This window comes from Carcharhinus amblyrhynchos, chromosome 2, assembly GCF_965287045.1.
Source record: "Carcharhinus amblyrhynchos chromosome 2, sCarAmb.v2.hapA, whole genome shotgun sequence".
NCBI lineage: Eukaryota > Metazoa > Chordata > Chondrichthyes > Carcharhiniformes > Carcharhinidae > Carcharhinus > Carcharhinus amblyrhynchos.
In genome coordinates, this window is record NC_137325.1 from 54,983,873 (window position 1) to 55,011,828 (window position 27,956).

Here is a 27,956-nt window from a genome sequence, read left to right on the forward strand (position 1 = left end):
GAACCCACCCAGCATTGACCTAAGCACTGGAAAATCAGTCTTACTTGTGCCAAAGTTGAGAGGGCTGTCTCACAAACCAGTTAAGCAACAGTCATAGTCATATTCTTGGAATCAAACCTCATGGACAATTTCCCAGACACAATCATCATCATCAAGTTAATAGTCAGAGCTAAGTAATTCCAAAACTAGCAGATCTATTTTCTGCAGTCCTCTGCAGCCACACCCAATGTGAATGGTAGCTCACTGGAGGAGAAGGCTCCATCTTCAATGATGAAAAAGCCCCGTACATCTGTACATAAGATAAATGATAAATCTTCAGCCAGAACTGATAAATGAATGATCCATCTCGCCCTCCTCCGGAAGTCCCCAGCACCACAGATGGCAATTCAATTCATTCCAAGTGATATCAAGAAATGGCTGAAGCATTGGCGACTGCAAAGGCAACAATATTGAAGACTTGTGCAGATCAAGTCACATCCTAAGCCAAGTTGTTTCAGTACAGCTACAGCACTGCCATCTACCTGGCAATGTGGAAGATTGCCCAGGAATACCCTGTATGCAAAAAGCAAGACAAATCGAACCGGGCCAATTACCACACCTACTCCCAATCAGTAGTAAAGTGATGGAAAAGGACATCAACAGCGCTATCAAGCAGCACTTGCTTAGTAATAACTTGTCACTGACACTGAGTTTGGGTTCTAACAGGGTCACTCAGGTCCTAACTTCAGAAAAGTCTTGGTTCAAATGTGAACAAAACAGCCAAATTCCAGAGGTGAGATGAGAGTGACTACCTTTGACATCAAGGCAGCATTTGATCAAGTGTGGCATCAAAGGGTCCTAGTAAAACTGGAATCAATGGGAATCAAGTGGAAAGCTCTCTGCTGGTTGGAGTCTTACCTGGCACAAAGGAAGACGATTGTGGTGATTGGAGGTCAATCACCTTAGCTCCAGGATTTCACTGCAGGAATCCTAGGCCCAATCATCTTCAGCTGCTTCATCAATGACCCTCCCTCCATCATAAGTGGGGTTGTTCGCTGATGACTGCACAATGTTCCGCATCATTCACGACTTCTTAGATACTCAAGTAGTCCATGTCCAAATTTAGCATGACCTGGAAAATTCAGGCTTGGGCTGACAGGTGGCAAGTAACACATGCGCCACACAAGTGCCATGCAATGACAATTTCCAACAAGAGAGAATCAGCCATCTCGCCTTGACGTTCTGTGGCATTACCATTGCGAAATCCCCCACGATCAATATCCTGGGGGTTACCATTGACCAGAAGCTGAACTGGGCTAGCCATGTAAATACTATGGCTACAAGAGCAGATCAGAAGATCATAATCCTGCAGTGACTAACCCACCTCCTGACTAACCAAAGCCTGTCCACCATCTACAAGACAAAGTTAGGAGTGTAATGGAATTCTCTCCACTTGCCTGGACGAGTGCAGCTCCAAACACTCAAGAAGCTTGACACCATCCAGGAAAAAGCAGCCTCCTTGATTACTACTCCTTCCACAAATATTCACTCCCTCCACCACTAACGCAGTGACAGCAGTGTGTGCCATCTACAAAATGCACCATGCAGAATTACCAAGACTTGAGCAGTATCTTCCAAATCAATGACCACTACTATCTGGAAATTTCCCTCCAATTCACTCACCATCAACATTCCTTCATTATCGCTGGGTCAAAATCCTGGAATTCTTTCACTAACCTATACATCTCATGGGCTGCAGCAAGAAGCCAGCTCAGCACCATCTTCTCCCAAGAACAATTAGGTATAGGTAACAAATGCTTGTTGGGTATGATCACTGGGGAGGGGGGATTCAGTGGGAATGTTAGGAGTTGGTCTCAATAGGTCCCAGGTTCCTCAGTCAGGTACTTTGAACAAAGGACAGCCCTGGATGCCCACAAGAAAACATATCAGGGTTTGCTTTTCTGGCTTTGCACATGGCAAGTCCCCTGCTCACTGTTGGATGAATACCAGTGGTGATTGGATGAGGCCCTTAATTGGCCATTGTTTGCCTAATTAGGGTCTCAGTTTGGTGTGGACAGTGGAGGTCGTCCACAGGCCTCCCCAGGACAGAAAATAGAGGTGGTGATGGGCAGGTGGCAGGATCCTCACCCACCAACTTCCCACATGATTGATTACCCATTCCACCAAGCACACTAACGAGGAGAGCATAAAGTACTACCGATGAATTGGAAAGGCTTTCACTCTGTAAACATATGGGTAGTGATGAATGATACAGGTGAATACATTAATTCAGTCAGTGTATGGTACCCTAGAGGCATCCAGGATATATTAATCTCTTGCTACCCCATGATACTGATAATATTACAAAGAGCCAGCACAATGTTGAAGGCCTTTCTCTTCCTTGCTGCTACTCAGCTGATGCCACTTCTATTTGTTCACGGTTCACTAAATTCTTGCTCTTAGTGAGAAACACTTTACAAGTAAATCATTGTTTCACCTGGAAGGAATGTGTGAGGCCCCAATGGTAGAGCAGGAGGAGGTGTAAAAGGAGGTATAATTGCTTCTCCTGTGCTTATATAGGAAGGTGCCATGGAAAGAGAAGGTTGGATATCGGAGTAGCAGAATCATTATTTAATATTAAAGTGTTTTCTACCACTGCATTGACTGAATCAGATAACATAGGCAGATGCTAATGTAAATGAGAATATAATTTCTCTTTGTTAATGCATGCTAAAGGATTAAAAATAGTGCCATCCTGAAAATTAATAATTATTGCTGACTCTTTAATGATTATCACCAACAAGTTAGCACTTTGGATGAGAAAGTGTTCTAATTTAGCCTGGTGGTCAACATTCAATGGCAGATAAATAAGCCCAGAATATAACTTTCAAAATGTAATTTTATGTGTTTCAATCAACTGTTAACCTGTTAAATGTCATTCTTTAAAATCACTGTCTAAAACATTTTTTCTTTTTCAAAGATGGATCGGCAGTTATCCATGAGTACTAATATCATGGGAATGCCAGGCCCTTCTCTAAATAATCCGTGCACTCCTCCTCAAGTCCAACAAATGCACTCAGAAGCCAAAATGGTGAGAAACAGCAAAACATTCTTTGCGTGAATGTGCATGTGGGTGGATGGGTGGGGAATTATCTGTAATTTTCATGAAGCTCATGGTTTTGAGTACATTTAATTCCCTATAAAATGAATGTATTACACAGTTTTTGGAACTTCCAAATTCAGTAAAATATTGTACTTCAGTAAATATATTTTATATGTTTCTAGCGAAGATCTGTTGAGCAACTTGTTTATTGTGGTCTCTGGGGCTCATTGAATGATTTTTGATGTTGATAATTATGACCAAATTTTAATATTTAGTGTTGTAAAAGGAATATTAAAAAAATCGAAAGTGTCGGTAATGGCTGCTATTTTATACTATTTTACAAGAGCTTGTTTAAAATGAATGTATGGCTTGATTTAATGAGTGATATCAGAATGTACCACATATGAAATGTGTCATTTGTAGGATATTTCAGTTACCAAATGATCCAATGAACTTTCAGGTCTTTGATTTCATCTAGACTGAGTGAATTTTTCAGATTTTAACTTTTGCATTTATGGTTTGTGAATACTGTCCTATAATTTCAAAAAAGTACTTGAAATTGACTCTGATTTCAGTAAAATCTAATTGGCTTTAAGTCAAAGCTGATTTCCAAGTATTGGTGTAAACATTGGACTCTCTTATGATGTACAATATAGCGTGCATCACAAAAGATGAAAAGTTACAAAACATTGCATGGACTTACTGAGATATTCATATGTCTTTGTGCTGTGTATGTGACAACTCCAATGAAGATCACTCTCTTATAAGGTGTAGATGTTCTGAGTTATATGAGGATGAATTTGTTTAATCCACATGTTTATTACTGTACAGAAATTGCGGAGAGCAGTTAATTTCGTTGAGACCCACTATTTACAGGGAGTGGACAGGGATGTACATCAAGGAAACTTGGCAATACTGGAATTTAATGACAGGATATTATTACCATTTCTAATCCACTCCCCACCTTATCAAATTGACATGCTGACCAGCTTGGAAAGTCAGTAGTAGAAGGCTACAACTGGCAAAAATGGTGGATTAATCAGGATATGTCAGACCAGGCAATTGTGGGAGGATCAATAGGACTCAGGATGAAATTGGGTGGGGTGGGGCAGGGCAGGGCAGGGCAGGTTGGGATGGTGGTCAGACTAGCAATCAGGAGGGATAGGAACGAGGAGAGATCAGGTGACAGAAACAGAGGAGCAACGATCATAATGGACCAGGCATAGGTCAGGGATTGCAGAGGCGGGGAGAGGAGGCCAGCAGATTTGCTGGAATAGCTGGGCAGAGCACTCCTGCTCTTATTGCCCATCTGGAATCAATCCTCTAAAAAGCGCTGAATTGCCTGATCCACTTGCTGCCAGCTCCCTTTAGTTGTCCTATTTTCTTAGTCTTGGGCACTGTGGGAGCTGAGGGCAGTAATAGTTCCACATTGTTTTTGTGGCCTGAAGGAGTACCCTGCTTTTAATTTTAAATGGACCTTTCTGAGGGCTCCCAGCATGTCAAACTGGGCAAAGCATGAAAGCTGCTCACTCTGAACAACTGAGTCTGGAAAGAGCAACCAAAGTCCAATGTACTTCACAGGGCCCTGATTCACATATTTAAAGAGTCTGCTGCCTGGAACAGGCAAGCACTCTAGCAACCCCTTTCCAGAACCACAGTGACATTATCCTGTTGAATAGATGATCAGGGTGGCAAAGCTATCCTGATGCTGCTACCACCCCATTGAAGTCATGTGATTAAAATTAAAATTTTATTATTTCCCCACATTTCTTTTCTGTTTGCCACTAATCCACACTACTCCCTCCCTTTCCAATCTCCTCTCTGTTTTGGACACTGATGTCAGCATGTCCTGGCCTCTGATCTCATCTCTGGCTTCCAATAATTTCCCGTCACAATACACCCTCCTCTCCAACCTTTCGGACCTTCCCTCCATCCTCTTCCTTCCCTCGTTGTGTTCTAGTGTCAAAGGCTTGCCTGCCTGACAGATTGCTAGCCTCTCTGCCTGGGCTTTGTGTGACCAGGAAACATGGACACACAATGGGAACTGCATCCTGCAAAATTTAACCTGAACTTTTTCTAAAAGAGTTTCTTTCTCACAAAATGTCTCTCCCAATCCCCTTATCTTACCCTTCAAAGCATTATCAGGGCATCAACAGCAACGGATGATTTTCAGTGATATGTAATATTTTAGGTACAAAACGTCTCACAATAGAAATGGCAGGGCCTCAGTTGTGGCAGCTGCTGTATGGTATGATTCCTGGACTTTCTGGAACTATTTTTCGTCAGTTGGGGAACTATCCCAGTGATTGGAAGTCCCTGCATCAGGTGTTCTGTTCCTTTGCACCATTCAAGGTATAAGACAAACCTGGCATACCAAGCGGTTGGCAGAAATTGGAAGAAACAATGAGGGGAATTTTCCTGCCCCGCTTGCCATAGGAATTGTGCAGGCGAGGGGGGGATGATGCAAAGATCCATTGAGGTGATCAAGATTATGAGGGGCATGGGCAGGGTGGATAGGGAGCACTGTTCCCTTTAGTTGAAGGATCAGTTAAGAGGGGACAGAACTTAAAAGTGAGAAGTGGGAGGTTTAGGGTGGATTTTAGGAAAACCTTTTTTACCCAGATGGTGGTGATGGTCTGGAGTGCACTGCTTGGGAGGGTGGAGGAGAAGGGGCTCCTCACATCCTTTAAGAAGTACCTAGATGAGTACTTGGCACACCATTACATTCAAGGCTATGGGCCAAGTGCTGACAAGTGGGTTTAAGTGGGCAGGTCAGGACCTTTCATGCATCGATGAGCTGAAGGGCTTCTTCACTGTAGCGTTCTGTGATTCTGTGACCTCGGATGGGATTTTCCGGTTTTGGGGCAAGCGCGGCCAGAAAGTCCCACCCAGTGTGTTTTTTTAAGGTTGATTTGGTCACCTTGCACAGGAACACTATGAACTGAAGGAAGAATCTAGGCAACTCCTCCTCAATTACGGGCAGGCACTGGTGATCAGGTGCAATTTTGACTTCACAAATTATGATTGGGTTGAGTGTGCTAGGGCACTGTAGGGGCAATCCTGTGGATTTCAAGACTTAGGTGATTTATTTGTCCAATGATATTTTGGAACTGTATTTATATCTTCCATAAGGCAAACACAAAGATTCTGCAAAATTTAATAGAAGAGTATTTTGTGTTTTGAATTATGGAGTAAGATTTGAAATATCAAATGAAACCTAAAATTTGCTTTAGATGTCTGCTCAACATTCTAAAGTTGCAACATTTTTCATTTTTACATGGTAGCTTGTTACAACCAGCCTCATAGCTACAACACTGGATTATTCAACTATTCAAAAGTACCACTATTGTACAAAGATCCTGGTACCATACTGCAGTTTTTCTTATGCCAACTTCACAAATTCAGTGCTCTGCTATTGAAGCCAATTTAATTTCTTCTGCACTGCTTTTCCAAGTGGAACTTAACTAAAATGGCATTAAAAATTGCAATCTGTCTAGGTATACTTTGTGATACTGCATGAAGCTTTAGCATTTCATAAGATAGTGCAAATACTCAGAGTACCTTGATACCACAAATATTATTGTATCCAGCCAGGATATATGAGTTCAAAATGGGGTCCACTGTTTCTGAAGGAATTTCTATTTACTTTAAATTTTAAGCATGCCAGCTTGAAGAATGGTGGTCGGAAGAAATCAAGGAAGGAAAGATGTCTTTGGAAGAAAATAATGGGGGCGATTCTGAGGCTTAATTTTAAGAGGAAAGTGATTGGGAATAGCTTAGGCCAGAATTATGCCACCAGGAGGTAGGATGTGAGGGTGGTGGGGGTGAAAAATTGGGTGCTATCTACTCATCCACACCTAGTCCCATTGTGGTTTTGGCAACAACGGGAGGTGGGGGAGGGGTGTCAGGTGATCCACTTGCCTGTGGGCCAATTGAAGCCTATCCATGAAATGGTCATTTAAGGGCCATCTCCTACCACTGCTGGGACTTTACTCATGACAGGACTAGGTGCTGATGCTAAATGTCAAGCCAGCCAAATAAAACCTGATGGATGGGTGGCCAGGCTTTCTCGCTGCCAGCTCAATGAGCCCCTGAACTTCCCTTCACCCAGGTTTCATCAGTGTCTCTTCCTCAGAGTTGCTGCAATCCCAGTAATGGCCATCACTCCCAGCGGCACTTCCGGACAATTGATTAATTTGGAACTAAAGCTCTTGGAAGCAAGATTTCCTCTTAGGACATGGCAGAATTCTTGTCCTGATCTAATTTATGGACTAATATCTGTTACATGGCTGCAGGTCCCATAACCAAGTGGGTCAGGGCTCACGTCTACTTTTATACCAGTGGTGATGGGGATCCTGTCCCTAATGTAAATCTTAGCCCTCACTGTTCTGACATTGTTTACACTGTAGCTGTGCATTGCACCTCACAGTCATTTTAGACTCGTGTAGCAGGAGGCTGTCTGCACTTCATAGGTTCTGACTATTATCAGTTGGTAGTCCATCAGTGTGGGACCTAGAAGAGAAATTCTGTTGTGAGATCAGGAGAAGTAGGGTTGCTCCCTCAGATGGACAAGAGTGATTTTGGACAACTGCCACTCCGAGTACCCACCCCCTCTACCCCAACCTACGACTTGACAGCACCCAGACCTGGAGAAAGCAGACTGTTCTGGGATGCTCAATCTCCACCACCATGCTGAAAGCTCAACCCAACCCTCAAAGATTATTGGGCATCCTCCCAGAAATATAGGTTGGCCATTAGTGTGCTCCATCATTGCCCAACCACCCAAACATTGTTTGAAAAGGCACGGCGGCGTCTAACTTTTGTCTGAAAATAATACCCAACTGCGTATATAAATTTTATAGGACCTATAAAAGATGAAGGGGGAAAAGTTTATGTGGAACCGGTAGAAATGGCAGAGGTGCTTAATGAATACTTTACCTCGGTATTCACGGTGGAAAATGATGTGGGTGGTTATACTGCAGGTTTGTGGCGGACTGAAAAGATTGAGTATGTGAACGTTAAGAAAGAGGATGTATTGGAACTTTGGAATAGCATTAAGATAGATAAGTTGCCGGGAGCGGATGGGATGTACCCCAGGTTATTGTGGGAGGCAAGGGAAGAGATTGCAGAACCTCTGGCGATGATTTTTGTGTCATCAATGGAGACGAGAGAGGTTCTGGAGGATTGGAGGATTGCGGATGTGGTTCCTATGTTCGAGAAAGGGAACAGAGATAGCCCAGGAAATTACCGACCGGTGAGTCTAACCTTAGTGGTTGGTAAGTTGATGGAGAGGATCCTGAGGGACAGGATTTATGAACATTTAGATAAGTTTTGTATGATCAAAAGTAGTCAGCATGGCTTTGTCAAGGGCAGGTCGTGCCTTATGAGCCTGGTTGTGTTCTTTGAAAATGTGACTAAACACATTGACAAAGGAAGAGTGGTGGATGTGGTTTATATGGACTTCAGCAAGGCATTCGATAAGGTCCCCCATGCAAGACTTCTTGAGAAAGTGAGAGGGCATGGGATCCAAGGGGCTGTTGCCTTGTGGATCCAGAACTGGCTTGCCTGCAGAAGGCAGAGAGTGGTTGTGGATGGGTCTTTTTCTGCATGGAGGTCAGTCACCAGTGGAGTGCCCCAGGGATCTGTTCTGGGACCCTTGCTGTTTGTAATTTTCATGACCTGGAAGTGGAGGGATGGATTGGTAAGTTTGCCGACGACACGAAGGTTGGTGGTGTTGTGGATAGTCTGGAGGGATGTCAGAAGTTGCAGTGAGACATAGATAGGATGCAAGACTGGGCGGAGAAGTGGCAGATGGACTTCAACCCGGATAAATGTGTAGTGATCCATCTTGGCAGGTCCAATGGGATGAAGGAGTATAATATCAAGGGTAAGACTCTTAGTTGTATAGAGGGTCAGAAGGATCTTGGGGTCTGGGTCCATAGAACCCTTAAATCGACCTCGCAGGTGGAGGATGTGGTCAAGAAGGCATATGGTGTATTAGCCTTCATTAATCGAGGAATTGAGTTTAGGAGTCAGGAGATAATGCTGCAGCTTTATAGGACCCTAGTCAGACCCCACTTGGAGTTCTGTGCACCTCACTACAAGAAAGATGCGGAAGCTATTGAAAGGGTGCAGAGGAGATTTACAAGGATGTTGCCTCGATTGGGTGGCATGCCTTATAAGGATAGGTTGAGGGAGCGAGGTGTCTTCTCCCTGGAGAGACGAAGGATGAGAGGTGACCTGATAGAGGTTTATAAGATGTTGAGAGGTATAGATTGGGTAGATTCTTAGAGGCTATTTCCCAGGGCTGAAATGGTCGCTACGAGAGGGCACAGGTTTAAGGTGCTGGGGAGTCGGTACAGAGGAAATGTCAGGGGTAAGTTTTCACTCAGAGGGTGGTGGGTGAGCGGAATCGGCTGCTATTGGTGGTGGTGGAGACGAACTCATTGGGGTCTTTTAAGTGACTTCTGGATCAGTACATGGGATTTAATGGTATTGGGGGTTATAGATAGACCTAGTAGGCGGGAATATGATCAGCGCAACTTGTAGGCTGAAGGGCCTGTTTGTGCTGTCGTTTTCTATGCTCTATGTTCTATGCTCTGTGCATTTTGATCCCAATTTTATATTTGCTCCATTTTTGTGTGGTATTCCAAGATTGATGAACCAATGCCAAGTTATACATCACAGCTTTGTCATGGCATAGGAGGCCATTTGGCCCATCATGTCTGCATCAGCTCTGCAAATGAAAATGATGACTTAGTGCAATTTCCCTATTTTTTTCCCTCTACCCCCTGCAGAATGTTTCTATTCAAATAATCATCTAATGCCCTCTTGAATGTCTCAATTGGATCTGCCTTCACCACAATTCCAGGCAGTGCTTTCCAGACCCAAACCACTGCTTGTCCGTTTTTTTGTCACATCACATTTACTTCTTTTGCAAATCACTTTAAATCTGTACCCTCTCATTCTTGATTCTTTTACGAGCTGAATCAGTTTCTCCCTATCTACTCTGTCCAGCTCCTCATGATTTTGAATATCTTGATCAAACCTCCTCTTAGCTCAACCTCTCTAAATCTGTTCTTATAACTGATATTTCTCATACTTGGAATCATTTTTATAACCTCTTTTGCACTCTATCTAGTGCATTCACATTCTTCCTATAGTGTGGTGCCCAGAATTGTGTGCAATACTCCAACTGAGGTTCAACGAAAGTCTTCTACAAGTTCATCATATCCTTCTTGCTCTTGTACTCTATGTCCCTATTAATAAAGTCCTGAATACTATATGCTTTATTAACTGCTCTCTCCACCTGTCCTGCCATTTTCAATCATCTATACAAAAATACACCCACGTGCCCCTGCTCTTTTACCTCCTTGAGAATTTTATCCCTTATTTTATATTATTTCTCCGTATTCTTCCTACCAAAATGTACCACCTTACATGTCTCTGCATTGAACTTCATCCACCTTCTATCTGCCCACTCCACTAACTTGTCTATGCCCTTTTGAAGTTCAATACTGTCCTCTTCATAGTTTACAATACTTCTCAGTTTTGTGTCATCTGAAAAATTTAAAATTGTCCCCTACACACCAAGATCTAGCTCATTAATAAATATGGGCAGTGATTAATGAGGAATGCCTTTCAGATGTTCAGCCGGTTTGATGGTGTAGATTTTTAACTGAATTGGGCAACTTGACTTTGGTACATCCAGAAGGGATCATAGCATCTGTGAGGAGAGCAAGCTGTTCAAGCAATCAGGTTGAAAAAAACACCAGAAACTAAGGAAAAAACAGGGAATTTAAATAATATGTAAATCATTGCACAGGAAGCAAAGTAAAAATTTCATCATACACATGGGATTAAACACAAAAACAATATAAAAGATTCTTTCTTAGATTTTTAAAAAGCTGCAGTATTAACTTCCTTAGGAAATAAAACTCAATTTCTGTGAAATTAATGTTATGGGGCCTTTAACTAGGACTTAATACACTATTAAATCTTAGCTAATCTTTGTTGAACAAGGCTAAAGTTTTTCATTGGTCTTTAGTGCAATCACAGTGGGTAATCAGCCTATGTTCATGCCATTACAATGATTTCTGTGTATGTTACATTGACGAACACTGCACTAGCACACCCTGTGGTGCAGCTGGGTGCAATAAAAAGTCTGACAACACCAGGTTTAAGTCCAACCAATTTATTTGATAGTAAACTCACTAGCTTTCGGGTTTGTCCCTTCATCAGGTGAGGTTTACTAGGCTGATACCGGAGTTGAGGGGATTGAGCTATAAGGAGAGGCTGAATAAACTAGGCTTGTACTTGTTAGAGTTTAGAAGAATGAGGGGAGATCTCATTGAGACGTATAAGATGATGAATGGGATGGATAGGATAGAGGTGGAGAGACTCTTCCCGCTCAGAAAAGACAGTAGGACTAGGGGGCACAGCCTCAAGATAAAGGGGAGGCGGTTTAGAACGGAGTTGAGGAGGAACTTCTTCACTCAAAGGGTGGTGAATCTCTGGAATTCTCTGCCCGTTGAAGTGGTGGAGGCTGCCTCGCTAAATATTTTTAAGAAGCGGGTTGATGGGTTCTTGATAAGAGAGGGGATTAAGGGTTATGGGGAGAGGGCGGGAAAGTGGAACTGAGCCACGACAGATCAGCCATGATCTTATTGAATGGCGGGGCAGGCTCAAAGGGCTAGATGGCCTACTCCTGCTCCTATTTCTTATGTTCTTATGTTCTTATGAATGGAGAGTTCTGGCCTCAGACAGAGCCAGAGTCTGAGACAGAGACAGAGTCTGAGGCCAGAACACTCCATTCACCTGACGAAGGGACAAACCCGAAAGCTAGTGAGTTTACTATCAAATAAATCAGTTGGACTTCAACCTGGTGTTGTCAGACTTTTTACTGTGTTTACCCCAGTCCAACGCCGGCATATCCACATCATGGCAGCTGGGTGCTACAAACAACAGCTTCCAGATTTCTGTTTTGAACTGCTCATGTGCAGACACCAGAAGTGATTTCTGTCACTTTTCCTTGTAAAAACAACAAGTGCTGACGGCCTCTCTGTTGTTGGTACAGCAAAACCTGAGCCATAATTAAAAAAGGTAGAAATTTTATAAACAAAAATTCTGCTATGCAAACAAAAAATGGAAATAGCTGCAGAAATTGTGTTGTGTATTGTTTTTCATCTGCCTCTAGAATTCACCTGACAGCACTGTGAAACCAAGTTAGATTAGGTAATTAATACTTATTCTGCAACTTTTTCAAATTGTATTGCCTTGGCTTCCATTCTAATAAACAAGGGCATTGAATTTACCCTTACGTTCCCATTGGTAAAAGTAGTGAGGAGGCCCTCAGCATCACAGTAATGCATCATTGCCACAGATAAGCCTCCCACCAATCCGCCTCTGCAAAACTCTTCAGAATGTAATTCATTTATTAAAAAAAAACTCACTCATAACGCGTTGTTACAGCAGCTGAGCAGATGTTCTGAACCAGGCCACATCAAATGGTGATTTGTGTTATAGAAGTAACCACACTTCTTGGGTGAAGATTTGGCCTGCTCCATGACAAATCTGTTTGATTCATGGCTGTGTAAAGTAACTAAATGCCAGTGAGTCAAATTATTTACCTCACACTGTGGTACAGTGGTCTGCCTGCTTTGCCTTCTGTAGTCTTGCCTGCTATCCATAATCTGAGTTCAGGACTAATGTCCTATCTAAAAAAAAAATCTATGACCCTTCCTATCAAAGTACTTTTCAGTTGTTAGTCTTAATGTGCATCATGCTGATGCACACTGAATTTGCAACCACATAAACAAGCTATAATGCTACAATCAAGCTTAGAGTCAAATTAACAACTAGGAATCTCTTTCCCCTAGGCTCCCTTCATTATCAACTCCCTGTCTGCAATTAATTACACTCTTTGGGGAGTTCATCTTTTCAGCAACTGTGCGCAGGGAACACAGGTCTGCAAGGTAAAGAAAATATAAATTTATTGAAAAAAAAACTTCCCTCTCAATATAATAATCAAATTTCAGCTCATATGTAAAAGTGTGCCCAAGCTCATACCGCCTAACTATGTGGAATTTCCTGATTAAGGATGCCCAGGGCTTGCTAACCACATAATTTGCCAATAAGGTTCAGTATGCTAACTGGTGAGTTGAAAAGCAAATATTAGTGTTTTTGTTACTGAGTTGTAACAGAACTTTCTAGGCACAACTTGTGTTGTTAATTTAATATTAATTTTGGAAATTACTGCTCTTTAGTTCTCCCATCAGAGATGTTTATTACAAACAAGCATGATATAAAAGTTGCTGGACACAGTATTTATACATTAGTACATTGAGATTGCAGTTCTGGAGCACAGTTCACAGTGAAGAATACAATGAGTTTATTTGTTTTAAATATGTGTATGCTCAGAACAGAGATGCTAATTAGACAGCCATCTCTATGTGCAGCATCGCCCCTTTTATTCTCATCTTAATGAATGTACATTGTCTTTTTTTTGTTCTTTCATAGGATAAAACAAAGTTTTTTTTAAGTTGCCTTTGGTCATGTTGCATTGGACAAGGCCAGCATGTATTGTCCATCCTCAGTTGCCCTTGAGAAGGCAGTAGTAAGCTGCCTTCTTGAACCCCTGCAGTCCATATGCTGTAGGTACTTGCACAGTGCTATATAGGCGAGGAGTTCCAGGATTTTGATCCAGCAGTGTGAAGGAATCACAATATATTTCCAAATCAGGATATTGTTTGATTTAGAGGAGGCCTGCAGGCAATGGTGTCTCCATGAGCTAGCTGTCCTTTTCTACGAGGCAATAGAGATCACAAATTTGTGTTTGAAAATTCACAGATAGATTCAGCTGCAACAGATAGGTTGGTAAGGAGAGACAAAGTAAGTCTTAATCCCATATTGATGTCCTCACCACTTGATGCAGGCCCACTCTGTCAGCCATATCCTTTGGCACGTGGCCAGCTTTGTGGACACTGACATCCACCACTAAGGGTACATTCTGTATCTTTAATATCAGCAGAGCTTCTTCCATGTGGTATTCAATATGAGCACTGATGCATCAGTTGAGAGAGGCTGGTAGGTGATATTCAACAGGAGATTTTCTTGCTCATGCTTGACCTGATGCCATGTGGCTTAATGTTGGGACTGGAGCCAATGTTAAGGACATCCTGAAAATTCTTCCTCCTGACTATATACCACTTTGCAATCATCTTTGGTGGTTCTATCCTGCTGGTGGGATGGGGCATATCCAGAAATGGTACTGGTGGAATCTGGGATATGGGTTGAAAAGTATGATTCCCATCAGCATTTGTATTTTTTGGTTTGAATAATAAAGACCACTGAGTTCCACAAGGCCTGGTATTGCGATGCTGAGTCAAACCAGCCCCATCTTTAAATCAGAAGATTATACAGATACCACAAACAACAACAGGCTGCCTGTAGAGATGCTTCAGAGATGTAGTTTGCAGTAGATCTTTCCTAGAAGCTGCCATGAAATTACTTCACCTCAGTCCCATGAATATTTCACACCATAAGAGCACGTCAATACTTGTGATGCTGAAATATACGATTGACCTCGGAAAAGCACTAAAAAAATGGATAATAAGACATGTTTAGACACTCATAGGAAACATGAAGTAGCATGGAGATTAACCTGTGTTGCTTTGCAGAAGAGCATGTGCTCTTGTATTTTTTATTCTTTGGTGGGATACAAAGCCAGCATTTGTTGCCCATCCCTAATGGGTATCTGCATACCTAAGCTCAAATGGAGAAATCTTTATTCATCAAGACATTTTGACATTTGAGGAGGACAGAGCCTTCAGGACAAGCGACTGTGGTAGAAAGTCAATGCCTCCAACTATGCTTTCACAACTGACTTCGTATGCAATATTTGCAATCAGTTATTCAAATTGAGACATAGCCTAAAGTTACACAATAGATGAACTGCCAATTGGCCTTTTTTTTAACTTGCTAAACACTCATCCATCAAAGCAATGGGAGAATCTATAAGTCACTGAAATAACTTGCAAAATGAAATAAAGGAGATTTTCACAGTAACATCATTGCAGTGTTAATGTAAGCCTATTTGTGACTAATAAATAAACTTTATAAAATCACTAAGCATAACAGAAATATTGTAAAAATTCAGATCAGATTATGTTCACAATTTCTCCTTTTAAGCAGTCCCTTGTGTTATGGGATGACTTGCTTCCATTCCAGTTTAATGGGTTCTAGGGGCTAGTCATTCCAACATACGATCTGCAGACCCTGCCACACGTGGATCAGGTGTTATTTGGAAGATCAGTTAGATGAGTCATTTGGAGAGTTTTGCACCCTCTCCGCTGTCTTGACTTTGCCTCCACATGTTCCTGGCAAAGTCTATCCGTGTACAGTGCCTTCCCAAATGAATCTTCTCCCATTTGGTTGGTCATTGTGAATCAGGGGAGATGTTTGACCTCTTGAGGGATGCTTTGAGGACTTAACAAAAGGTTTCAGTGGAGGTGACTTGATTGAATAGAGCCTCGATACCAGGCGTCTTCATTTAGCACCTTAAGCAAATGCCTTTTTCGGTGGCTTTAAAATAGCCTCTGTGTCACCTGGGGCAAAAATGAAAAAGGACCAGATTTAGGGGCTCCAAAATTATTCAAAGAATTGCAGAACCAGGCTCCTGAAGGGTTAGTACTGCACCCTGAATTTTTTACCCGAACGAGCTCTAGTGCAAGGAAAGCAGTTTTACCTGCTTACAGTAGAAAATACTTCTCACAGACTTGAAGATGGCTTCTGCTTCTTAGCAGTAGGGAAACTCCGCTGCAGGCACACCTGGGACTCAAATATTAAAACCAGCTCACAGAGTCAAGAAGTGAGCCTTTTCTGTGCAGAAACGCGTGGCTCAGACTTCAACTTCATCCTTGCAACAAAAACCTGTTGGTTTGGATATTTTTCATTGAGAATTCTGCTTGAAAAAATGTTATGTTTTTCTCGTGTGTGAATGAATGCTTCTGGATGCACTCACTTCATGGGACCTAATGTCACATCAACAAGAAGCAACATACAACAACATAAAAAGACGCGCAATGGCGCAGACACAAAATGACATTAAGTTAAAATTGAAGATGCAAACCTGGAACACCGGCTCTAAAAACTGCATGGCTTTAAAGTACAACAACTTAAAGTGGGTCGACTTAAGATGGAGACTTACTGAACCACATCCTGTAATTTACACAAATAATGTGCAAATTAGTCATTTCTTTGGCAATTTGGCGTTGCAGGCATACAAAGAAAATAAAAGTCTGTAGAAACATTTACTGAAACTTTTAGCTTGGATACAGAGCTTAATTTAATATATCTGAGTGGGAAGATTTTAATCGTATTACCCATTATAGAGTGCGAGACAATAAAGTCAGTGCATATACTTTGTAAGCTGCTGAAATGGATTCTTTGTTATCTACCAAGATTCATTGTCTTCTGTGCCCCCTACCCAATGATACTATTTATTTCCATGGAAACAGACCAATCAGGCCATTGTACTTCTTTTTTAACTTTCACCACTTGGACCTAAGCCAAAATGTGAAACTTGTTTTCATTAAGCAATAATTCAAGGTTACAGTGTGGAAAAAGTTCACAGTGCAGTGTTTAGTTACATTGTGTGAAAATGTTTTGAATGTCAGTCTTTTTTAAATATCATTTTAATGACTTTAAAGTCTTTAACAGAAGGTATGTTTTACATTACAGTGTTTATTCTAAAGATATTATTAGGCTAATCAAACTCAGTATTTGATTATCAAATGTGTCTTTCAAGAAACTATCAGTATAATTAGAATACAATGATTGGTGCAGACTTGCAAACTACTGTTCCTTTTCGTACTTTAGAAGCTTCAGTTCAGGATAAAAATGGTTTAAGGGCTGTGTCAGCTTGCCTGACAAGCTGTTTTGAATTTAAACCTCTTATGGTTTAAAATTATAAGCCACTAATACAGCTTGTGACATCTGATTTGCATGGGTTACACCGGGCTGGTGCTTAAAATTTGTCTGAAATGTCCACAGATGTCAGTGTGAGTTGCAAGTTTACAGGTGGCTGGAAACTGCACACAATATGTTAACCTCCATGGGCTCCCAATTCTAATGTAAGTCATGTGGTTGCCCCAAAATGCATTTGCACACTATTCATTTGGAACAAATGCTTTGAGAAGAACTCTTGTTTAAACGTAAAATTTTTGCCCCACTAGTTCTCCCACATCAGGCTTTCTGGCAGCAAAAGTGGCTCACCATTGACCAATAGCGAGATTTATGATCCCAGCAAAGTCCATAAGACCATAAGACATAGGAGCAGGATTAGGCCACTCGGCCCATCAAGTCTGCTCCACCATTCAGTCATGGCTGATATTTTCTCATCCCCATTCTCCATAACCCCTGATCCCCTTATTAATCAAGAATCTATCTATCTCTGTCTTAAAGACACTCAATGATCTAGCCTTTACAGCCTTCTATGGCAAAGAGTTCCATAGATTCACCACTCTGTCGATGGCCATTTGTGTTGCACAGTAGCCACAGCGCTAGGAAACTCGCCATGGGGGTCACTTTCAGCTGGACCAGAAGGTCCTGCAGGAAGGCCAGAAAATCCTGGCCCTAGAATCTATCTTACTTTTATCCCCCAGCTTTGTCTCTTTCTTCTAAAGGCAATGGCTCACACCAGGATATGGTTCTATGAATAGTGCAGACCTCTGGTATTTTGCACATGGCTCTTCCTTTGGTTTGACCTTTATCAGCAAATGCTGACAGGAGATTCATCTACAGAGTGAAATGTGGTCTTGTGCTCTCCCAGTAATCATACACAGCTTCTACTGAGAGGCACTGGATAGAATTGAGGAGATATTCTGGCTGTTGATTATTTTGTTAGTCAATTGCCCAGATTAACAGGTGTTAATTAAACACTGAGTGACTATTGACATCAGTATGTCACCCAATGAGTTGGAAGTGGCAGGGCAGGCTCATGGTAATCAGCTCAGTATAGCAACCAGTTAACATTGATTACATTGAGTCTTTTTTCAGAAAAGAGTGTCTATGAACTACATCAAACAGAACTCATTATCAAAACCACAATAATGGGAGTTTTAACAGAAGTGAACAGGTGACTTGGGAGTGGGTGAGCAGTTAAATTTGGCAAAAAGGAACCATAGAATCACTGAATTATTACCGCGCAGAAGGAGGCCATTTGGCCCATTGTGTCTGCATTAGCTCTCCAAATGAGCATCATGACTTAGTGTCATTCTTTTGCCTTTCCCCACATCCTTGCACATTGTTTCTATTCAAATAATAATCTAGTAGCCTTTTGAATGCCTCGATTTAACCTTACCTCCAGCACGGTTCCAGGCAGTGTTTTCCAGACTTAAACCACTCAATGCATGAAAAAGCTTTTTTCACATCGCATTTGCTTCTTTTGCAAATCATGACTGCAATCCAACCCCAATGCGCTGAATTCTCTGAAATGAATTTCTATTGGATAACCTGTTCACCGAAGCTAATGTAATCATAAGCACAAGCAAGTGTAAAAGGAAGGTATCATTTAAGATGATAATTGGATGCAAATGAGGGCCTTTTTACTGGAATTCAACTTCCCTTTGGATATGACCTCTGGTATAGACTAATAAAAATGGGAGCGAGTTGTAGGTGCCCTCCATGTGCATCTGTCAACTTAAGATAACCTGAACTTAATGAAGGTTGACTTCTTACAGCTGCTTCTTCAGTTCTCTTTAGTAAACGTTTAGAAGAGAGGAATTTAAAAGTTTTGCAGTCTTTCAAACAAAATCCCAGTAAGAGCTGGGAGACACGTTAGATGTTCTAACAGCAGATCACCATCCATGACAACAGTAACATGCAGTGGTGAGATCAGTAGATGCACAAGAGAGGGCTAGAGATTGCAGGGCATATCAGGGTGTAGAGGCAGATGCTTAGTTTCTTCAGTGTTCTCATAGGCTGAGATTATCACTGCTATGACAGGAAACCTTGTTCTGCTGGAACTGGTGGCTAATGGCTGTGAATGCTACCTCCACCCCCACCCCCTGCTTAATTTCTTCATCTCTGGTTCTTCCCAGTGCATTACCTGAGATATCTTGAGGTGACTCAGTTTGCTGAACAAAATGCAAAAGGTAAATGACAGACAGATGTTTTCCAGAGCTGAGAGCTATGTAAAGTTCCCTTATGATGACAGTAGTGGGAATGAGTGGGCTCTCAGATTCACCTGTCTGACTGGCTTCCCACAGATACAATACAATGTTGATGGGACACATGGAAATCTGAGCATCACTGCAACATCCAGGAGTTTACATCAACCGCAAAGGAAATTATTCCATCAATACGCAGCAGGTGTGCAACACAAAGAGTGATTCACCCAGGGATGTGCCATATTTCCTGGGTCCAACATTCAAGAACTTTCCTTTTTAGAAAGCAAATTTAAAAGCTGTCCTGTTGGAGCCAACTAATGCCCCTTTCAAGTCTGGGTGCCTGTGAGGAACATTACAAGCAGGATCACCTGACCATCAGGTATGTCATAGAACAAGCATTGGAAGGTTGAAGATGGTCTTCATGTTAATGGATAGGTGTGGAGATGCCCTTCAGTACTCACCAGCAAAGGTCTACTGCGGTGAGCTGATGCTGCACAACATTGTGATGCAGGGAGGATTACAGGTGGAGGAAAAGGAAGCATTATCAAGTATCGAACATAGAACATAGAAAAACTACAGCACAAACAGGCCCTTCGGCCCACAAGTTGAGCTAATCATATCCCTACCGACTAGGCCTACCTATAACCCTCAATCCTATTGCCCCATGTACTCATCCAGAAGTCTCTTAAAAGACCCTATTGAATTTGCCTCCACCACCACCGATGGCAGCCGATTCTACTCACCCACCACCCTCTGAGCAAAAAACTTACCCCTGACATCTCCTCTGTACCTACTCCCCAGCACTTCCTGTGTTCTCTCGTAGTGACCATTTCAGCCCTGGGAAATAGCCTCTCAGAATCCACCCACTCTATACCTGTCAACATCTTATAAACCTCTATCAAGTCACCTCTCATCCTTCGTCTCTCCAGGGAGAAAAGACCAAGCTCCCTCAATCTATCCTCATAAGGCATCCCAATCCAGGCAGCATCCTTGTAAATCTCCTCTGCACCCTTTCAATAGCTTCCACATCCCTCCTGTAATGAGGCGACCAGAACTGAGCACAGTGCTCCAAGTGGGGTCTTGTAAAGCTGCAGCATTATCTCCCGACTCCTAAACTCAATTCCTTGATTGATGAAGGCCAGTACACCATACACCTTCTTGACCACATCCTCTACTTGCAAGGCCGATTTAAGAGTCCTATGGACCCGGACTCCAAGGTCCTTCTGAACCTCTACACTGATATTATACTCCTTCATCCGATTTGACCTGCCAAAATGGACCACTACACATTTATCCGGGTTGAAGTCCATCTGCCACTTCTCCGCCCAGTCTTGCATTCTATCTATGTCACGCTGCAACTTCAGACTATCTACAACACCACCAACCTTTGTGTCGTCGGCAAACTTACCAACCCTTCCCTCCATTTCCTCATCCAGGTCATTTACAAAAATTACAAACAGCAAGGGTCCCAGAACAGATCCCTGGGGCACTCCACTGGTGACCGACCTCCATGCAGAAAAAGACCCATCCACAACCACTCTCTGCCTTCTGCGGGCAAGCCAGTTCTGGATCCACAAGGCAACAGCCCCTTGGATCCCATGCCCTCTCACTTTCTCAGGAAGTCTTGCATGGGGGACTTTATCGAACACCTTGCTGAAGTCCATATAAACCACATCTACCGCTCTTCCTTCGTCAAATTCCTTTGTCCCATTTAAAGTGTCTTTAAATGGGAAGCACATTGAAAAGGGGGAGGAAGAATGGGACACCTATCATTAGACATGCCACATACATTGTTGATCTGGATGCCCTTGTAGAGCAAAGGTTCTGCTAGTGGTGACTCACACAGGAAAACAACACACCTGAAATCTTCTGACCTGATCCTACGACTACCACCCTGACATCCTCCACCCTTTCCACTGAAAGGTCCTACAATCATGGATTCACCCACTGCACATCCACCCAGTGGTCTCATCAGATGTTGCTATTCATCAATATACAAGTGAAAATTTGAGCTGACACTCAGAATGCAATAATGGTCAAGATGCAAAGTGGTACTAAGCAATTAATTCATTGAACTGATACAAAAGGAAACATAACAATATAACATTCTGCCAAATGCACATGTGCGTATCTTTGGTGAATTATAATTTTTTCAACTTAAACCTTCCAGCACACTTCTCTAATGACTGGACTATTTGTGGTAGGCCACCACAAGTCCTCTCTCCCTGTCCTTTGCCTTTGCTACCCACTTCTCACTTCTGAAAATCAGACCCGTGACTGAATGTAGGTGAGGCATCTGTCTAATGTGGACTGTGCATTGGATGAAAATAAGAGAGTGAAGAGGATGGATGGATAAATGAGGAAGGGATGAAATGCATAGAAAGTGAAAGCTGGTGTTGCTGAAATTTAAGGAGTAATGTAATCCTTGGGAAGGCAAAGAAATGGAAAGTTGGGGGCAGGTACTTATGCACAAGGTTGTAGGTAAGTTACCAAATTATTCACTTTTCTTGACCTGGTTAGGACGTTAAACCACTTACTAATTACATCCAAAACTAGGGACAACACACCAGCTGCTACCTTCATTCATTCCTTCTTGTTGAAAACTACTGATTCTTTCTTCCATTGCTGGGAAATATGTCTCCTGCATGCTCTAGCTTTTTAAGAAGCGGGTTGATGGGTTTTTGATAAGAGAGGGGATTAAGGGTTATGGGGAGAGGGCGGGAAAGTGGAACTGAGCCACGACAGATCAGCCATGATCTTATTGAATGGCGGGGCAGGCTCGAAGGGCCAGATGGCCTACTCCTGCTCCTATTTCTTATGTTCTTATGTTCTTATGTTCTTATGTTACCAACATTGATTCCAGACACATCATTACATCTAGATGCTGCTTGTGCTGCTCTCTGTGCAGCCATCCCAAACACCTCCTGCTTCCTCTAAATTCGATTATACATAGGTGCTTAATAGAGTTGTGATTTTGTGTCTTGGAGACATGAAAAGTCAAGATTTATTCCCCTAATCAAGCTTATATTAAAATGGAGAATCTGACAGACTGACTTGACTTCTGAATTTCATCCGTACAATTTCACCCACATCTTATCCCCAGCCAGTAAGCACCTGGTTGGCATAGTGGCACAGTAGTTAGCACTGCTGCCTCACAATGCCAGGGACCTGGGTTTGATTCCCAGCAGAGTCTGCACGTTCTTCCTGTGTCTGCATGGGCTTCCTCTGGGTGCTCCAGTTTTCTCCCACAGCTGATTAGGTGCATTGGCCATGCTAAATTCTCCTCAGTGTACCAAAACAGGCATCGGAGTGTGGTGACTAGGAGACGTCTACAGTAACTTCACTTCTGTGTTAATGTTAATTGTGACTATAATAAAAATAAACTTTAAAACTTTAAGCCTTTACATTATTCTCAGGGCCCAGGTTTCTCAGTAAAAACAAGATGATTTCTCCAATAAAATGCAGTGAGTGGCGGATAGTTACATGCAAATTATTGCATAAAATCACTTACTTCAGCTATGATTGATGGAGGAATTAGCCAATCATCTCCACTTTAGCTGGGAATAGTGGCATCACCATATGCAATCAATTTAGTATCTTCCAGTTGGGAGGAGCTAATTTAATGGAAATCAAAGCTCAAATTTCAAAACATCTCTGCATTTACTTGCTGAGATGTTTGCAGAGTGTCCCAATAGTTCTTTCAGATTAGCATGTTTTGTTTCTTACTAAATGTATCAGACATAATGTTCAATTTAATCTAAACTGATAATATCACAAATTGAAACTTCTGATGTGGGAACTCACCTGCCTGCGGTACATATCGGGAGTTCAGGAATGTAACACCCCCCCACCGCCCCACCGCCCCCCCCCCACCCCTAACCACACACCCCCCCCCCCCCACCCCCCACCCCCACCGCCCCATTTATATTGGAAATTGTGTAAGGGCATGCCTGAACTCTGGATGTGTGTTCCCAGTGGGTGAATAGATATCATGTATTTCTCTTCAAAAGTCCTGATGTTTGGGGAAAAATCTAGACTCATCTCATTTACCCCTAGTCAGAGATTCTGAGCCGAGGAGGAAAATTGGCACATCTTTCACCTTCCACCTAATTCTAGTACCATGTCTTGAGGCATTCCTGGACTATCCATCAAGCTCATTCACATTAGATCCAGTGGAGCGGAGGCCTGAGCTCCCATCAGATCTTGTAAAAGCCCCAAAATTATGAAAAAAATACAATGATAATTGATTTTGATTTGATTGCTGTTAGAGTATCACACTTCTGCTCCCTGTGCAGAAGAAATTGCCAAGTATTTTTGGAAGAAGTTAGAAGAGGAACATTTTCCACTTAGAATCAAAACACCAATTATAAAATGCAGTCGGGTGCAAGCTGTTTTGTTTTAGAGTTATTTTGTAAAGGAAAACATTGTCACTGTCACATACTTGATGTATGTAACAGATGCATCAGTATGACTTGTATGTGAAATTATGATATATATTCAATGAACATTTTTAATTTTTAACACTGTGATTGAGCATAATAAAATATATAGATATTAATTAGAGAACTTTTTTGGAAAAATAGTCATAAAAGTAGCAATCATTCTTGACGTAATTTTGTGAATAATGAAATTATTTTGTACATATGTTATATACATCGCCAATATTATTGGCATTAGAGAAAACATTTCTGCCAATGAAGTTGGTGACAACCAGGAACAAGGTCCTATTGGAAAGCATGCAACCCTTGCCTTAGACAACATGAATGACCCGTGCACAGAGCATGCTGCAATAGGTTATCCAGCACAATTATTTATCATAGGTATTGTGATAACCCCAAGGACTTGCATGGGGAATCACTGATTGACCTCCCTGTAGGATTCATTGAATACAAGCTCCCTGGGGATTGGTAATTAACTCACTATGTGGAGCTCGTATATAGAGCCCTGTATGAAGCAGACCCCTGAATGGGTCCATGGTAGCATTGTCCCGGTTGGGACCTGTTTGTGATCATCACAGGCTTGTGGTTTTGTTTTACTTTATTTTGTGCAATAAAGCACTGTTCCTTTACAGCTGACTCCTGGAGTTATTTTAGGAATAAGGTTGTGTTTTGTTTATACCATGTCTTTGACTCAAGGCAGATGTTTGAATCTTTATTGACTCTTTTAGCTTTGGTTCCTATTGAAAACAAGAGGTCAATTGAGATGTGTTTTTAGTCCTCTGAGACCAAACTCCAAAACATACATGTGCTTATTTAAAAGTTCTTTTTTTTAACATATTTGATAGAAAGTAGTAAAATATTTAGTTGAGATTAATTGGAAATAGAATCACTTGGAGTTCCTAGAAAGGTAAATTGAGACATTTGGACAACTCTGGCTAAATTATTCATCTCTTTTGTAGGTTACAATCAGGAATATTGGCATTGAAATTACACCAAGAGATACAGATAAACAAATCTTTCAAATGTCTGTCTTAAATCAAACTCTGCAATTTTGGCAAAAGAACCAGAGCATTTAAAACAAACGAGTCGACAATGCTATTGTAAGGAGTTTGTTCAGGAGGTAGAGGTTAGGAGCTTGTAAGTCGAACAGCAGTGTTCATTGGTTTCACATAAATGTTTACATATGTACAGCATATACCCCAAACTATGAGCTAACTCCATACATATTTTTTGCACAGGTCTCTGCTTATGCTTAGACTAACTCTTGTCATGTGACCCTTTATATCACACTGTGGACAGCATTGTTATCCAATCCTACATTAACCTTTGCTATGCCAAGCATCCTTATACTATACCCCACCCTCCCCCCAAGTCTTTACCCAACAAATTTGTCATATAATCTTTCTTAACATGCTACCTCTCCTTTGCCTGTGTAAGTCTCTGACTTAATAAATTCAGACAATCTGGAAGTTTGACAATTCTTCCATGTTGCATTCTGATCACATTTGGAGGAGTGGTAGGCTCAGTTGCTTTGGGCAAGCTAGGTTAATTTGGAGTTTGAATCTATGTTTCCAACATTTGGTTGTCCCATCTGATTCATTTTTTTACACTCTTTGGAGTTGGCTGTTTTTTTCTCAACCACCTATCTGCTCTGTTTGCACACCGTAGGCTTGTCCTTTTCCCTCTGAAGGAACTGTTTACTCTGTTCCTTCATAGTACGAAGACTTATTTTCTTTTTCCGTGGGGTTCGCCATAATCTTTATGGGAGTTGAAGGTATAATCTCCATTCCATTCATCACCACACTGTATTCTTTTCTACCCCATTGTATCTCAGTGAGGTGTGCTCTGGTGAGTTAATAGTCACTATTCTCCTGCTCCAGCAGTGCCTTGTTGCTGTGTGCTTCTCTTGAAAATAACTGATTTGCTGTCATGGTGCTCCCCAGTTGTATGGCAACAGCTTTTAGAGCTTGAGATTGGGGCTCACCATTCTGTTCCTGGTCATTCCTATGTGTCTTCTGCTTGAAGTCTGGTTGTATTTATCTGAAAGTTTGGCTGCTTTGACCAAAGAGAGTCTTCTGCCGCCAACTAGAGACTTGGAGAAACCAACTCTGCAAAGAGTGAAGACAATTCAGAACTGAAAACCCATCAAGAGTCTTTTCAATGCTGGACCTCTCAGGAACTTGTAATTCCATGTAGTTGACAACTGAGTTGGTTTTGACATCTTCTACTGTTTTGAGGCAGTTAAGGGCAACACAGGCATTCTTGCTTAAGAGAAAAAGAGATTGGTCAGATACACACAAAGTTTTAAATATTTGCTTGTTGCCATACCGGAGTAGTTTTAGGATCATGCCTATAATTAAGTCTGAAACCTCCAGGGCCACACAGAGTGGTGTCTGTCCTTCATAGCCAGAGGTCTTTCAGCCATGATTCCTGATTTGAGATGGCCATCAACATGGGTCTTGTATCTAATTTGAAATTTGTAAGGTGACCATTTAAAGATGTCTCCAAAAGGGGAATCTGGGATCCTTTATCTCATCCAAGAAAAAACTTCTTCCTGGTGTGATACCTTCAATCTAGTGGACTGTTTTGGGATCTTCCTCATGCCTCAGTTTCTTCTACAGCTTTTCAAAGTGTCCCTGCTGTTTGTCATTGATGTGGAGATGCCGGCGTTGGACTGGGGTAAGTAAACACAGTAAGAAGTCTCATAACGTTGTGAGACTTCTTACTGTGCTTTTCGTTGAAACATTGTGTAGAGATTGCTGAATTTTTTTTTGCTGGTGAGGTCTTTTGGCTACATAGCTCTAACATGGCCTCCCACCATCGTGTGGTCTGATTGGGTATTATTCTCCATGACCTGATGTCTCCCTGCCCTTTGGTTGCTTTATGAACTGGATAATTGGGTTGCTCTATGCCTGTCCATACCTTGCCACATAAAATAGACCAGAGTTATTGGTAAATTTCAGACTCTCAGACTGTTTGGATGGCCTTTTCTAAGTCAGATTTTATTTTGCCTTCGGTATATCTGAAAAGGCTTCATTATCCACTCCAGCGCAGTAGCCACAGCCTTTGCCCATCTGTATAATTTGAATATGATAAAATCAAGGGGAGGGGAGGGGGCGATCTAACCACTAAAATTGGTTCATGCCAAACAAACATGAAAACGGGAGAGAATCACACCCTTTGTTTTGGTTGGAGAAAAATTTAAATCTTAGCTACTTAGAGAAAAAAAATGAGGCAAAGTGTGATTTGGGCCAGTAGTGGGTATGGACAGAGTCTACTCACACTGGGAAGCTGGATACTGACTGGTAGAGGGTGCCATAGTGCCCACGCATGACTTCCCAGTGCACTGTGTAAAGTATACACAGTGTGATGGGAGATACCTCACTCCACCTTTCCGCCCGGATGATCGCAACTTCTCTGATTGCCTATCGCTGGCACCATTCACCCCACCCAGCCAATCGTGGCCCCCCCGGTCAGTCGCCTCTCTGGCAATCCCCAGTTGCAGAATTACCCACATGCAGCCTCCTCTTCAGGCTCCATCCCATCCCTATGGCACTACCCCTGCCCTTTGCACAGTCTGGTGCTAGCTGGCACTTCCCCCTACCCATGGCGTGCTTCAGTGGCCTCTAGTTCCATCGATGACACCATCACATCTGGTCCCTATTGGTGTGGACCATATATGATCCTCGTAGTGAGGGCCTCCCCTGGTGAGGCCATTAGGGCAAGAGACCCAGATGATTCCGTCCTGGACTCAGCAATAATACTAAAATTGAGATTTAAATATTTAAATCAGCCTTGAACCATTCCTGGAGCCAGTATCAATCATGAGAGACGAGAAACCTGGCTTGTGCCCAGTTTCTTGCTTCTCTTACAATCTTATTGGCTCACCGTGCCAATCGACTGACAGGTAAGATCACCCCCAAGGGGTTTTCAAGGCTGTTGGACTCACTTATTGAACTTTGCTTGCTCTAAAATTTTATTATTTCTTAAATTAAAGTATCAAAGGATTTCAGAACATCTTGAAACTTATCTGAAGATTCATTTATTCATTGCCTTGCAGTGATGTAATCGGCTATTGAACTTATTGAATGCAATAGCGCATTCACTTGTTCAGCCTATGTCATCTTATCTAAGGCTATCATGTACCTTAAAAATCATTTTCACCAGAGCCCCCAATTCTGTGCTTGGCCTGGTCCTTGTATCAGCCTAATTTTATCTGGTCAGGTTGATTTATTATCCGTGGCTGCTTTTCAGCTCAGGGGAGTA

The 27,956-nt window shown here is 42.0% G+C and overlaps 1 protein-coding gene across 3 annotated transcripts in view; it reads left to right on the plus strand.

Moving 5' to 3' along the window:
* creb5b (cAMP responsive element binding protein 5b) overlaps positions 1 to 27,956 on the plus strand; it is a 359,057-nt gene that overhangs the window by 233,623 nt on the left and 97,478 nt on the right. For all 3 annotated transcript variants that reach the window (XM_080205922.1, XM_080205930.1, XM_080205939.1), the window contains one exon: positions 2,960 to 3,070. In XM_080205922.1, the coding sequence (XP_080062048.1) occupies positions 2,960 to 3,070 (111 nt within the window). The remainder of the gene's footprint in view (positions 1 to 2,959; positions 3,071 to 27,956) is intronic.